The following is a 13827-nucleotide window of genomic DNA, read 5'->3' as shown; positions in this document are numbered from 1 at the left end:
ATAATTATTAGTAACCGTAGTTATAGTAGCTAATTCAAAACCGTCACTAACACTATTAGTAATGGTTTTGTGATTATTAGTGACAATTGAAAACAAAGGTGCAGTCCCAAGAGGGGAGGGGGGTGAATTAGGTTTTAAAATTTTCCTTTTACTTCCTTAAATGAATTCTTAACCTCTTTTTATTTTTTAAAGACTTCAATCCACAACCACACAATTCAAGTAAACAATCAAACAAAACTCAATCAAACAAAATATATACAATCAATCAAGATGCAACACTTTTGATATATTCAACTTTGTTGTATGTAGCCCTGAGTATATGATTTATATTCAAGCCCTATAGTGAATGTGAATTTGAACCAAGCCCTGTATATATGAAATCATTCCTTCAATGCAAACCACAAATCAATTTCCAAACAACTTAGAATTTAAATAAACTCTTTAGTCAATTTGTTTTTGGATGTTAACCAACCAACGGACTTCCTTTTGAGGTTTTCGCAAAATTTTGATCAACCAACATACTCCCTTTCAATTTCCGCAATCCTAAATCAAAATCAAACTATAAGTTTATTTAACTTCCAAATTACGTAGTTTGTATAATTAAGAAAATTTAATCATCCACGCAGTTTATATGTGCTGAATGTAAAGAGAGTAAGGGAAAGAGAGAAGAACACCGAGATTTTACAAGGTCCAACTTATCCCCAGCCTACGTCCTCGCCTTGGCAAACCACCAAAGGATTCACTACAATCAATTCCTTTGCCGAGTGGAACAACACCGCTTACACACTCCTTTAGTAGGTTAGAGCCCGTCTCTCCAAGCGATATCCCCTCACTCGGTCACTTTTTCAATAGGCTAGAGCCCAACGCTCTAAACGATATCCCCTCGCTTAGCCAACGATCCGAACACCTCGAATCGTTCAAGAATTACAAAAAATATGAAGTAAACATTACGTACAATAACACCCTCAAAACGAAGTAGATTAGTACAAATTCAGCACTAGGTACTTCAACAATTTAAATATCAATAAGAAATAGAATTGAAGTTCAAGTGTAGAGATCACCAAGGGTTCTTTTGTGATTGAGAAAACTCAGTATGAGAATCATAGGTTGATGTTTCAGCAGCAATTCAGAAGAATTCCCCCAGCAGGAGTATGAGAGATTGAGAGTTTTAATGTAAGTGTGCTGTGTGATTGTTTGGTTATTAGTTTCTTGGGATTAAGGAAATATTGTGATGACCCAAAAATATATATATGATTAAAGCACAATAATAATAAAATAATAAAAATGGTCATTGAGTTAATATCAATACAGAAGTGTTTTTCTGTAAGATCCTTGATTCCATGTTTGATGCCTAAGAAAGACCTTGTCTAAGCAAGTGCTCAGAGACCATTGTGGCTCAGTCGCTCCCTGGAGGTCGGCCTGGTCAAAATGGAATTTCATAGGATAAACAGGATAGACATTGTTTGTACACATAAATAAGTATATATACATAAAATAGTGTTTTGACAGACATAATTTGTAGAAATACATAATAAGATGATAATAATATAGGTATCATATGTGGGGCCCGCAAGACTATGTGGGATCCACATGAGTCCCGGAGCCACAAGACACTGTTTATATACGTAAATAAGTACATAAAATAATGTTTTGACTGATATAATTTATGGAAATATATGATAAAATAATAATAATATAGGTATCCTATGTGGGGCCCACAAGATTGTGTGAGGCCCACAAGAGTCCCGGAGCAGTATGGAGGTGTACACGAGTCTCAAAGCTATGTAGGATGCATAAAATCGTATAAGAGTTATTCGAGTTATGTAGCATCCATTCGGGTCTCGAAGTTGTGTGGGGCCCAAAAGACCATGTGGGGTCCACATGAGTTTTCAAAATTTAAATTTAATTCTTGTTCAAAAATAAATACTAAAAATAGTTTAAAAGTAATAACAATGACAACAAATAATGATAATAATGATTAAGAAAAATAATAAAATAATAAAATAATTAATTAACTAATTGATTAATTAATTAGGTAAGTAGTTAATTAAAAATTTATTTAATGGGAATAGTGGCAAGCACTCCCACATGGCTTCCATCCCCATCCCATATTCAACCCATACCTTGCCCATCCCTTGCCCATTCTTTAATTTAAAAAAAAAAAAATTATAATTTCACCCATCTCCCCACACTTTTATAAATTTCATTTCTTTCCTAAAATTTTCTCAACCTTCATTTTTCACAACAATTTTCCAAGGAAGAGAAGAATTAGTGAGTGAAAGAAATTGTGGTGGAGAGAGAATTTTTAAATAAGTTCTCAATCACCCACTCTTTCCGATCTCATTTCTTAGAGATAGTTACAGTGTTCGTGTAACGTCCCTCAATTTTTTAACATAAAATATCACATAATAAATAAAATGGTCAACCCGAACCCGTGGATAGCGGGGACACCTTTCAAACACAGCGGAAAACCTAGCAGGAGTAAACATAAAATCTCAAACATCCAATCATAAAACATAATACCAGAGCTTTCTATAACATCAAAATACTGTTATTATATACAACCTCCAAAAGTCAAAATAACACTAGGATTAAAAACAAAAACTCCCGATCCTAGTTCAATGCTTACCCTTCTAGTAGGGAAGCTCTAATCACTCAATGGCGGCTCTAGCCTGCCGGTCTCACTGGATTTCCTGAAAATCATTTAATGTTCGGGGATGAGACACTTCTCAGTAAGGGAAAATAAACTAAATACAGCTATGTGACAACATGAATATTTAATGCATTTATACGTATATAGTACATTTCATAAATCTATAAACATCATCATATCATACTAGGTAAACATATATTTTCACATCTGTTAATAAATCATAACACATATAAAATCAACTATTATAACTGTAGTACTGAAAACAAACACAGGATGAATAGCTAGCTGGTGTCATGTATTACCCCCCATGACAGGTTGTGCAGCCCGAAGGCGGGACCCGACAATGGCTGGCCGACCACTGCCGAATCAAATATGTCTGTAAGTACGATGAGCCCGCCACACCCTGGTCCGGACTGCCAGGTGGACGTCCACACTCTACTGAAAGCCACATCGACTATCCATCTCCCATCCCCTCGTGGGACGGTAGCACTAATAAGGCCTCGTGCCAAAATTAACCCATAGCTACGGTACCGAGCTCCTGGTCTGAACTAAACTAACATCCTGGTTGTGAAAACATATAATACATGATCATACGTAACATCATTACGGCCTCGTGCCGAAAACATAGATACGGCCTCGCACCGAAATCATACATATGGCCTCACGCCAAAATCATAGTAAATATGGCATCGCGCCAATAATATAAATACGGCCTCGTGCCGATAGCATAAATACGGCCTCGTGCCGATAACATAAATATATAACCTCGTGCCAAAAACATAAATACGGCCTCGTGCCGATAACATAAATATATGACCTCGCGCCAAAATTGTTTCAGGTATATATATATATACTGAAAATATATCATTTATCACATAATCGTCAAAACCATCACAACATAACTCATATTTTCATAATACCTGAAATCATACTTGGTTCGTAAAATCTTTCACATCATAATACATTTCACATAAAATAATATTCATGCCACACATATGCTGTTAAAAGTCATACTTCATATTCTAAAATCGTGAATTCCTTACATTTCATACATACATATACATTTTAATCATCATAGCAGTATTTTCTCAATCGTACATTTTATTCGTAATACACAATATAACATATGCTTTTCTGAAAATAAATTTACTCATAATCAATAATAATTTGTATGGAAAATTACTGCTTTAGTTTATTCCCTTACTTGAGTATTGAGAAATTCCTTAGGACCTAAAATTTCACGCCCTTGGCGCCCAAAATCTAATTCCTGCAATTTACATTTTCCCCAGATTAATTAATCTATTTCTCCAAAATAATACTCATCTAGCCTTCCTTAGGCTCCATATATCTCAAATTAATATTTAAACTATTATTTAATATCCATACTTAATTTTCCAAATTTTGCCTGCGGGTCCCAAAATTACACCCGCGGCACTCACCTGAGCCCTAAATTTCAGAAATCTTACTTCAGTCCTAGATGCTTAATATTTTAGCATTTCTAAATTAATGCTAATTAATTAAAAATAAGCCCCTTAATAATCGCCGCACCCTAAATTTGGGGTTTTGGCCCGACACCTCCATGAGAATTCCGTCCCACTAGACTTGTAGCGAATCATCCCTAGATTCTCGTGGTGGCGTCCGTTGGTCAATTAGGCTTATATTTTGCAAGAAATTAAAGAAAAAAGGAAAAATGGCTTACCTTGGGGAATACGCTTACGCCGCTCTTACCACCGATCCGCTTCGTTAGAAATGACGGCAGCGGCGAATGGAGTCCAGTGGTATCTTCAGATTTTCGATCGAGCGAAAATTCATCACGAAATCAAGGAGAGAGGGAGAGAGAACGTGAGGAGAGAGAGAGAGTTCAGAGAGTTACAGAGAAAGAAAAGAAAAGAAAAGAAAAGAAGAAGAAGAAGAAGAAGATAATTTTTGGGGGGGGGGGGGGGCATTAAATTTAAAACATCCTTCCTGAAGGATTGAGTTCCTTCAGGAAGGTATATAATAATAATAATAATAATAATAATAATAATAATAAATATATTTAATTAATATTAATAATAATAATATATTTTATTAAAAAAATAAAAATAAATTTTAATTAATTTTTTTTCTTTTTCTTTTTCTTTTAAATTCAATTAATTAATTAATTATTTTTTTCTTTTTTTTAAATTCGTTTAATTAATTAATTAATTAATAATTATTATTATTTTTAATTATTTATTTTTTATTTTTATTTTTATTTTTGAAATTAATCCACTAATATTTTATATCTCTTTTTGGGGTTTTTACAGTTCGTAAGGAAGAAGGTAAATAAATTTGATTATGTTAGTTTTTTTTATTTAAAATTCATACCTGAGTTTATTTTATAAGTAAATTTCAAGTATATTAATTAGTTCCACAAAATTTTCATGAGTTTATTTTTTCGCATATTTAATTATACTAGTTCTATCTTTAATATACTTGCATCTATTTTTAGGTTAAGAAATGTTTTAATCCCCTCGGGTAAATTTTTAGCATTTCTTTCTATTCAAAAATAAAATTATATATATTTTTAACACAAAAATTGTGTGGCATGAGTTTATTTCTACGTTGCATTTTTTATGAAAATATGAGTAAAGATGAGATTTTTACGATATTATTTTAAATTGCATAAATTATAATAAGGTAATTTTAAAACCCCTTATGGCAACGAAAGTTCAAAGTTACAGATGCTCGGTACCGCAGCTTAAAGTTTATACGGATCAGAGTGTACCCACACTGTTTATAGAGTGGATATTTATGTTAGTGGATTTCTCCTTAGTGCACACCTGGTTCCGGACCAGGACTTAATAAGGAAAATCTCACTTAAAGTTTACGTACGTTGATTTAGTTTGGTCGGCCAGCCAGCTAACTCCAGTCTTTGGACCACACAACCCAGTCATGGGGGTAAACATGACTTACGGCAAACAGGCCTAAGGGTGATTTTTTTTATAATATATATTTATACATATTTAATTACGTGTACAAAGTTACTGATGATTTGAAGGAAAAATGTAAGTTTACGTGAAAATGATCATTTTGATGCTTAAATGATGATCTAAGGAAAACGTATAAGAAAAAGTATATGTATATTTATCATTAAATATTTTTATAGTTTTAAAGTTAAAAGTTTAATTCAACAGTTATAGTATATAATTATAAAATTTTACTATTGTAATTGATGGTAAAAGTTTTATGTAGTAAATTTTAAAATTTATATTTATTCTAAAAGAAATTTTGAAGTTATAGTATTAAATATTGTTTTAAGAAATTTTTTAAAAACTCATTTTGGCCACACACTAATAATAATCTTATTTACTTACTGAACGTCGTCTCACTCCAATTATATTTTTATTTCAGATAACTCCGAAGAGTATGTTAGAAATCAGGCTTAGCAAGCATGCGGGTGGGGATAAAAAAATAAAGATTTGTTTAGAAATATTAGTATGATGTCAGATATTTATGCTTGTATAATTTTTTTTCTTTTGAAATAAATGATTGTAATATGGATAATTAGTGCTCTGGTTTAATAATAATTGAGTTTATTTGCTTCCGCTATAAATTAGTAGTAAAAAGTTAATATCTCAGGTCCCTCGGGGTTGGGGTGTTACAAATATTTATAGGCTTTTTAGGATTAGTTTTCTTATTCCCCAAGTTACTTGGAGTGTCCATCAAGTTTTCATAACATTTATATTTGAAAAATTGATTTTTAGAAATTTCATGTTAAGTTCAAAAATTCAAATTCTCGTAGAGTCAGTTGGCTGGACAAGCGACTGGATAAGCAATTTCATAGCGCCAATCGGGTGGAAAGGCGGCTGACACCTTTCTGTTTGTTCAAAATTTAACTCAATTAAATGTCAGTCGGTTGGCTGGACACAGTTCAAAAATGTCAGCCGGCTGGGTTTGTTAGTTGGCCGACTAATCTTAGTGCAATCTGTCAGTCAGTTGGGCAGTTATTCATTCTGATGTTTTCCTTTCAGTTGGCTGAGTAAACCTAGTGTAATTTGTCCAATCAACTGACCAGTCATTTTTCTGGTTTTTCATTTTTAGTTTTTCAAAATTAGTTTTACTCTCTTGCATTGATATTTCATAAAACATTTTTTAGGTTGTTAAAATAGGTCTATAAGTTCATAAATATCTCCTAAAGAGCTTCAACAATATGTCAAAAGATATTTAAACATTAAAACACTTACATAAAGACTTCTAAATCATTTGTCATTCTTAAACACTTACGTTTTCATGCTTTGATTTGCTACTTGTCTTCAAGTTTTAAAATATTTTGAGTTTTTTTATCAAGTTCTCTTTAATATCTATGCTCTCATGTTCTTCAAACTTTATTCTTTAAATTCATGTTATTTAAGTTTCATATGATCATCATTCTTTGAAGTATAAGCTTGCATTTTCATATTTGATCCTTTTGAGTTCTGAAATATCATGACTCAATCAAATATGTTAAGTTTCACTTGTTTGTTAGTATCAAAATAGGATGTTAAACCTTGTAAGGCCAACAACGATTTTGATCCTTCAATATTAACCTTATTTTTTGCATGCATGTGTCTCGTCATCAATATGATTTAAAACATTATTATCTACCCACTACCTAAGATATCCACAAACCTCTCTGTGCAACAAAGTCCATTCTTCATCAGATTTATTTTCTCACTTCTTAGAAGCAAATACTAGTAAATGGAATTGTTTCACATAAAGTAGGTCTTCCATTTTACCTTTCCATATATGATAATTTGAACCATTCTACTTAAATTAGCCTCCATAATTCAACACAAGATATTTAATAGAATAATAACCACTTAAAGACGCTCGATCAAACTTGACTTGGATTCCACTTGTAAGATAAATGCTTTTTAGAAAAAAAATATATTTTAAAACTAAAAAAATAATTTAAAAATAAATATTTATTTAAGTATAAATCAAACACTACTTCTTCGCACAATTATTTAATTTAATTGTTTTTACTATAAATATTTATTTTTAAGACGTTGCAAATGGATTATTACATAAAATCATATCTATATATCTCGAGTATTAACAAAGCAAAATAAGTTTATGGGTTAGTAGTTTCGCAAATAAATAAAAAATATAAAATGGTAAGACTTGTTTGACCACGTGCTTTACGAGCACTTTCTTTTATTAATTAATTACCATATTGGTCCACTTACAAATTATGTTCAATAGTTAGGTATTATATCTTATGCAATAAAGTGAAGAGAAGTATTGATAAGTGGCCCGGTCAATTTCGAGTGGAACCTTTTGACAAGAAAGAGTGTCATTTGCATATTCTATGTTTTTATTTTTATTTTTCTTTTCATAGGAATATTCAAATCATAAAATAAAATAATTGAAAGTTAATAATGTATATTTATGTGTGTGTATGTATAATTTATAAATAAGTGAAAACAAATAATATGACGTCAAAAAAAATTTATTGCTTGATTTTACAAATTAATTGTGGCACTTTTTTTGTAATTATATCATAAAAAGATGAACAATTAAGACACTAAGACACTAATAGGCATGGTTACAGACTCCACAAAGTTAAAAAATTTTAATTTTTTTAATTCTTAAAATAATTATATTTTTATTTTTATTGTTATATTTTTGCCAGTATAAATATGTGCAATTATAGGAAACAAGTTTTTAAAATAATTTAAAATAAAAAAAATTATTAAAGAAAGGGAAATCCTTCATCATAATAAAGAAAACCAAAAAGACACCGGCTATAATGAGGGGCCCCGGCGGGGGGGGGGGGGGGGGTGTGGCGGGGGTCGGGGGGGGGGGAGGGGAGGAAGGGGAAGGAATTATTTTTAGCAGAAATTTTTTGAAGCAGCAAGAGAATTAATGACAACTACGGTAGATCTTTCGTAGGAACAATATTTTATTGCTATTTTTTGTTTTCAATATTTTCAAAATTCCATCTGAAAATTTTAAAATTAAATTAAGTGTCAATTTTAAATTAAAATTTACTCTGCTTTCTACAAAAATTCTGCTTTACTTCAATAAACGAATGTGAAGGCTGCATCTTTCTTCGTCCCGAAGTGAACCAGTACAAATTCAACCCAGCATGCAAATACCCCCTCTTCTCTCTCTCTCTCTCTCTTCCAGAGTGAAACAGGACAAGCTCACGTGATCCCACTGCGTTAAATCAGGGAAAGCTAAGGACCCGTTTCTACAGATCCGCTTGTTTCTGCAGCACAACAAAGAAGATGGGGTTGGGTCGGTGCATGTGAAGGTATGCTGTGCTTTTCTACTCTTTGGCTACTCGAAAGGCTTTTGTGTTTAATAATTTCATACTGTTTGAAACACAGAGCCCATCTGATGGCACAAAAAATAATGTTTCGTTTCTACTTATAATTTCTTGCAGTGTTTTGTGAACTTCCAATAGTTCATGAAAATGCACATGTCGCAGAGTTTGTAATTTCTATATTTCCCCACTTATTTGTTGCCCCAATTCAAGATGGTTGGGGCACTTCAGATTTTGTAAATTTTGTTTTTGAACTAGTTCTGCATGTACACTGCCTATGAATTGTATGTGTGTGTGTGTGTGTGTATTTCTGAATTTTAATTTTCTATCATATTCTTTTTAATGTGTCTCTTATTCTAACTGGATTAAAGTATTTTCTTGTTTTCTGACCAAAATTTGGGGGCAAATTTCGCTGAAGTCAAGAAAATAGTTTGTGCGTATTCCTTGTTTCTTCTTTTTGAACTGATTTTATTGGTTGGTTGATTTGGCGGACTAGAAGAATTTTTAAAGTGGGTATTAGTTTTTCACCGTTTATGAACAAGTTTTTAGGACTAATTTAGCTAAGTTCAGTAAATGTTTGCAGCTGGTGCAACCATGGGCGTCCTCCATTCTGTTCGATCTTTGTGTTTTTTTCTCCTGCTTGTCTTCAATACCTGCTCTGCAAGCGTCCAAATTGGTCAAATTCATCCTGGATTCACAGGGTCTCAGATGGATTATAATAATACTTGTGGATTATTTTTGCAATCCAGCAATTCAACATTTGCATTGGGTTTCTTTCCTGCCCTGGACATCGGATCATTTGTTCTAGTTGTTCTTCACGTTCAGAGAAATAGACCAGTTTGGACTGCCAATAGAGGTTCATTGGTTCGAAATTCTGATAAATTTGTCTTTGACAAGAATGGAAATGTTTACTTAGAGAATAACGACGGTAAAGCTTGGTCTACACATACAGAGGGAAAGGGAGCTACAGCCATGGAATTGCGGGATACTGGAAATTTGGTGTTGCTGGACAACAATAGAAAAATTTTGTGGCAAAGCTTCAGCCATCCTACTGATACCCTGTTACCTGACCAGTTCTTGTTAGAAGGAATGCAACTCAGAAGTTTTCCTAAGCACAGCAACTTGTTTCATTTTCTTGAAATCAAGTCTGGCGACATGATTTTGTCTGCAGGATATCAAACTCCACAAATTTACTGGTCCATGGCAAATGATAGCCGCAAAAAAATCCTCAAGGAAGCTAGTGGTAAGAGGATCTCATCTGCATCGCTGGTGTCCAATTCTTGGGATTTCTATGATCAAAATGGCGTACGAGTTTGGCAGTTTGTGTTCTCAGAAGAATCTGATACAAATGCCATATGGGCTGCAATTTTAGGCGCTGATGGGTCAATTTCATTTCTTAATCTGCAAAATGGAAAATGGGGTGGTGCTGAGTCGGCTAAGATTCCACACAATCCTTGTGGAATTCCTGAATCTTGTCAACCATATGAAGTATGCAGCTTTGAAAATCGGTGTCAATGTCCTTCTCCTCTTTTCTCTAATTTTATGTGCAAGCCTCCAAGGCTAAATTCCTCAACCTGTAATAGTTCAGAAGTTGATTTTTTATTTGTTGGCGAGGAACTTAACTACTTTGCCCTTGATTTCGTTTCACCCTTTTCAAAAACTGACCTAAACGGTTGCAAAGAAGCTTGCCAAAGAAACTGCTCATGCGTTGTGCTGTTCTTCGAGAGCAGTTTGGGAAGTTGCTATCTTTTTGATCAGATAGGAAGTTTGCAACGTGCAGATCAAGGTGCTGCTGGTTTTACTTCTTATGTGAAGGTCTTGAAAAGCGGAGGTGAAAGTTTAAATCCCACAAGAAAGAAAACCAAAGCTGTTCAAATGCGAAATATAATAATTGTGGTTATAGCTGTTGTAACTACACTGGTAATTTTGGGTCTAACTTATCTGGGACTATGGTATCCCCAGAAAAAGAAAAGGTTACTGGAATCCACAAAAGATAATTTGGAGGAGGATGATTTGTTTGATAGTATTTCTGGGATGCTTAACCGCTACAGTTTTGATGATCTTTGTAATGTTACTAAAAACTTCTCAACGAAGCTTGGCCAAGGAGGGTTTGGTTCAGTCTACAAAGGGTTGCTCCCAGATGGGACTCAAGTAGCTGTGAAAAAATTGGAGGGCATTGGGCAAGGGAAGAAAGAGTTTAGAGCTGAAGTTAGCATTATAGGGAATGTCCACCATGTCCATTTAGTGAGGCTCAGAGGCTTCTGCGCTGAGGGGGCTTGCCGCCTACTTGTTTATGAGTACATGGGAAAAGGATCTTTGGATAGATGGATTTTCAATAATAACAAAGAGGGTCTTATGTTGGATTGGGAAATGAGATTCAGCATTGCATTAGGTACAGCGAAAGGACTGGCTTATCTCCATGAAGAGTGTGATGTCAAGATCGTCCACTGTGATATAAAACCTGAAAATGTTCTTCTTGATGATAATTACCTTGCCAAAGTTTCAGATTTTGGCTTGGCTAAGCTAATGAACCGAGAACAGAGCCTTGCATTCACGACATTGAGAGGTACAAGGGGATACCTTGCACCTGAGTGGATAACAAACCATGCTATTTCAGAGAAGAGTGATGTGTACAGCTTTGGCATGCTCTTGCTCGAGATCATTGGGGGAAGGAAGAATTATGAGCCAAGAGAGAGTTCAGAGAGAGAATATTTCCCTTCTTATGTCTTCAAGATGATGGAAGAAGGCGAGCTTAATAAAGTCCTTGATTCAAAGTTAAAGAGTGATGAAAATGATGAAAGGATTAATGCTGCAATCAAAGTTGCTTTATGGTGTATACAGGATGATATGAATGCAAGACCACCAATGACTAAAGTAGTTCAAATGCTTGAGGGTCTTTGTGCTGTACCGCAGCCACCAACTACCTCTCAAAAGGGTTCTCATATTTGCTCTGGTTTGTTCCAATTATGTGGAGAAAAGGGTACTCCATTACAGCCAATAAATTATAATAGTGATGTGCTTCTCTCAGATGTTCAGCTATCGGGGCCAAGATGATAGGCATGATTGTTTTGAGATGGTGATGTATTTAAATGGTTTTGAGCTTCTGAGAATGAAAAATCTCATATTTAGCCTCTACGCCTTTTTTGATCGATAAACCATTAATTCCTACAACCTCTCTTTGTATATTTTCACTCAAGTCTTAACCTCCTGTCAAAAAAATTTTATGTCTTTCTTTTAAGCATTCTTTGTGAAGTATCATGTCTAATGCTCATGTTCAGGTTTACAAGAACAAATATTCAAAAATCATGGGTTTATAAATCATTTGCAAAAAGAAGAGAGTTTATGCTATTTTTTTTTTTTTTGGTGTGGAATGATTATTGTGGTAACTCCAACTTCTTCTTTTCTTTCTTCCTCCTCTTTTCAACAACCAAGCAGAATTATAAAGAAGTTGTTAGTCAGCTTGTAAGCTTCTCCATGGCTATTACTGGTATTTTTTCCCTATTAGTTTGGTCTTATTTCAACAATGTGATCCTTGCGAAGCTTGCTTGGTTAAATGACAACGAACCAGTGAAAACCTGAATTACCATTAATTCTTTGGTACGTATCTTGCTGTTAAAAGAATTTTCTTACAAATATAAAATATTGAAATTTATCATTTTGCAAGATAGAATTCCACATTTTGGTAAGATATCTTGGAAAAAAATTAGACTTTATAGTGCACATGACAAGAATTCTGTGCGTTCCATCTGATACCTTTTTTCCGCTGCCCAAATTCTTTGCCTTTTATTAAGCTTGACTGCATTGCAGATACTGCTCATTCTAACACATCTCAAATTGGAATTTGGAGATTTGGGCTATGACAACCATGGTACTCCTTTGCCCGTAATGTTGGATGGCTGGCAAGCAGTCCAAGAGGCTGCAACAAATAAAGTGTCCAAGCTCAATTAAGGTGCTTACATTAAATAGATAGAAGCACATGCTTGTTTGCAGATACTTTGGGATCTATTAGAAAGGATGCGCCCTTGTGATGATACTCAAGGTGGAAATTAGGCCTGCATCAAAGTCTAAAGAAATGAGTTTCATCAGTTGTAATAAATGTGTTAAGGATAGCATGTGTGAATGTTCGTCGTCCCAGCATTTCTCTCGTCCTTTTATTTTGTCATGAACTTGAAAGTGCACAAAGAAGCTAGACCTTTTATGCCCCCATCCAGCCAAAGTAAGTTGATTCTTAACGATCATGACTTAAGATAGCGGATAGCCATTATCTTTGCCTGTGGTATATGATGAAATTCATGGCATTGTGTCACCATAACCACCACCAGCACTCCTACCGCCACCACCATAACTGTTGTCATCATCATGTTTAGTTGCAGTGTGGTACTGGAAAGGGACGGGATCACATTATTGCTTAATTGCTGTCTGAAACAATTTTTTTTTTTGGGAAAGTAAATTTAATTTTAACTCCTTTCATTAGTTGGGTTTCGTTACACCTTGGTTTTTAATTTTCTTTCTTTATAATAGGAGGAAAATTGAAAAATTGATAATATGACGACTGAAAAGTAGTTTATATAAACATGCAGAGAATTTTAAGGAAGGGGAAGTCAAGATTTTTTGTTAAAAATCTTGGCATTTCCCGTAAACTTTCTGGAAACGTAACATTCTAGAGGTTAATATGGAATTATGTTTAATTGATTTTTTTTGTTGGCTAAATTAAAATTGACTAAGACTATTGGATTTTATGAATGAATTGTTATTTTTGGTACTTTGAAACTTGACTAAATGCAAAATCTATTTACCAATTTTAATTCCCATTTATTTTTCCTTTTACTGGTGTCTGGTTAAAAGACCAATAGACACATCCAGCCATCCAGCAGCTAGTTGGACCAGAATATGGGATCAC

General features: G+C 33.9%; 1 protein-coding gene across 2 annotated transcripts; it reads left to right on the top strand.

Annotated features, from left to right (window-relative positions):
- The first annotated feature begins 8474 nt into the window (after positions 1 to 8474).
- On the top strand, positions 8475 to 12258 carry LOC131158784 (G-type lectin S-receptor-like serine/threonine-protein kinase SD2-5). Of its 2 annotated transcripts, none has more exons than XM_058113650.1 (2): positions 8475 to 8915; positions 9511 to 12258. In XM_058113650.1, exon 2 carries the CDS (start codon positions 9522 to 9524, stop codon positions 11979 to 11981), a length of 2460 nt encoding a protein of 819 aa, XP_057969633.1. In that variant the 5' UTR covers positions 8475 to 8915; positions 9511 to 9521; the 3' UTR covers positions 11982 to 12258. The 2 variants fall into 2 exon arrangements, with proteins under 2 accessions (XP_057969633.1, XP_057969634.1); XM_058113651.1 differs by having other exon boundaries at positions 9498 to 12258.
- Positions 12259 to 13827: the final 1569 nt, after the last annotated feature.

The sequence above is a fragment of the Malania oleifera genome, chromosome 6, assembly GCF_029873635.1.
Source record: "Malania oleifera isolate guangnan ecotype guangnan chromosome 6, ASM2987363v1, whole genome shotgun sequence".
In the NCBI taxonomy this organism is placed as follows: Eukaryota; Viridiplantae; Streptophyta; class Magnoliopsida; order Santalales; family Ximeniaceae; genus Malania; species Malania oleifera.
The sequence above is the reverse complement of the archived record's forward strand: the minus strand, read 5'-3'. Positions and strand labels throughout refer to the sequence as shown.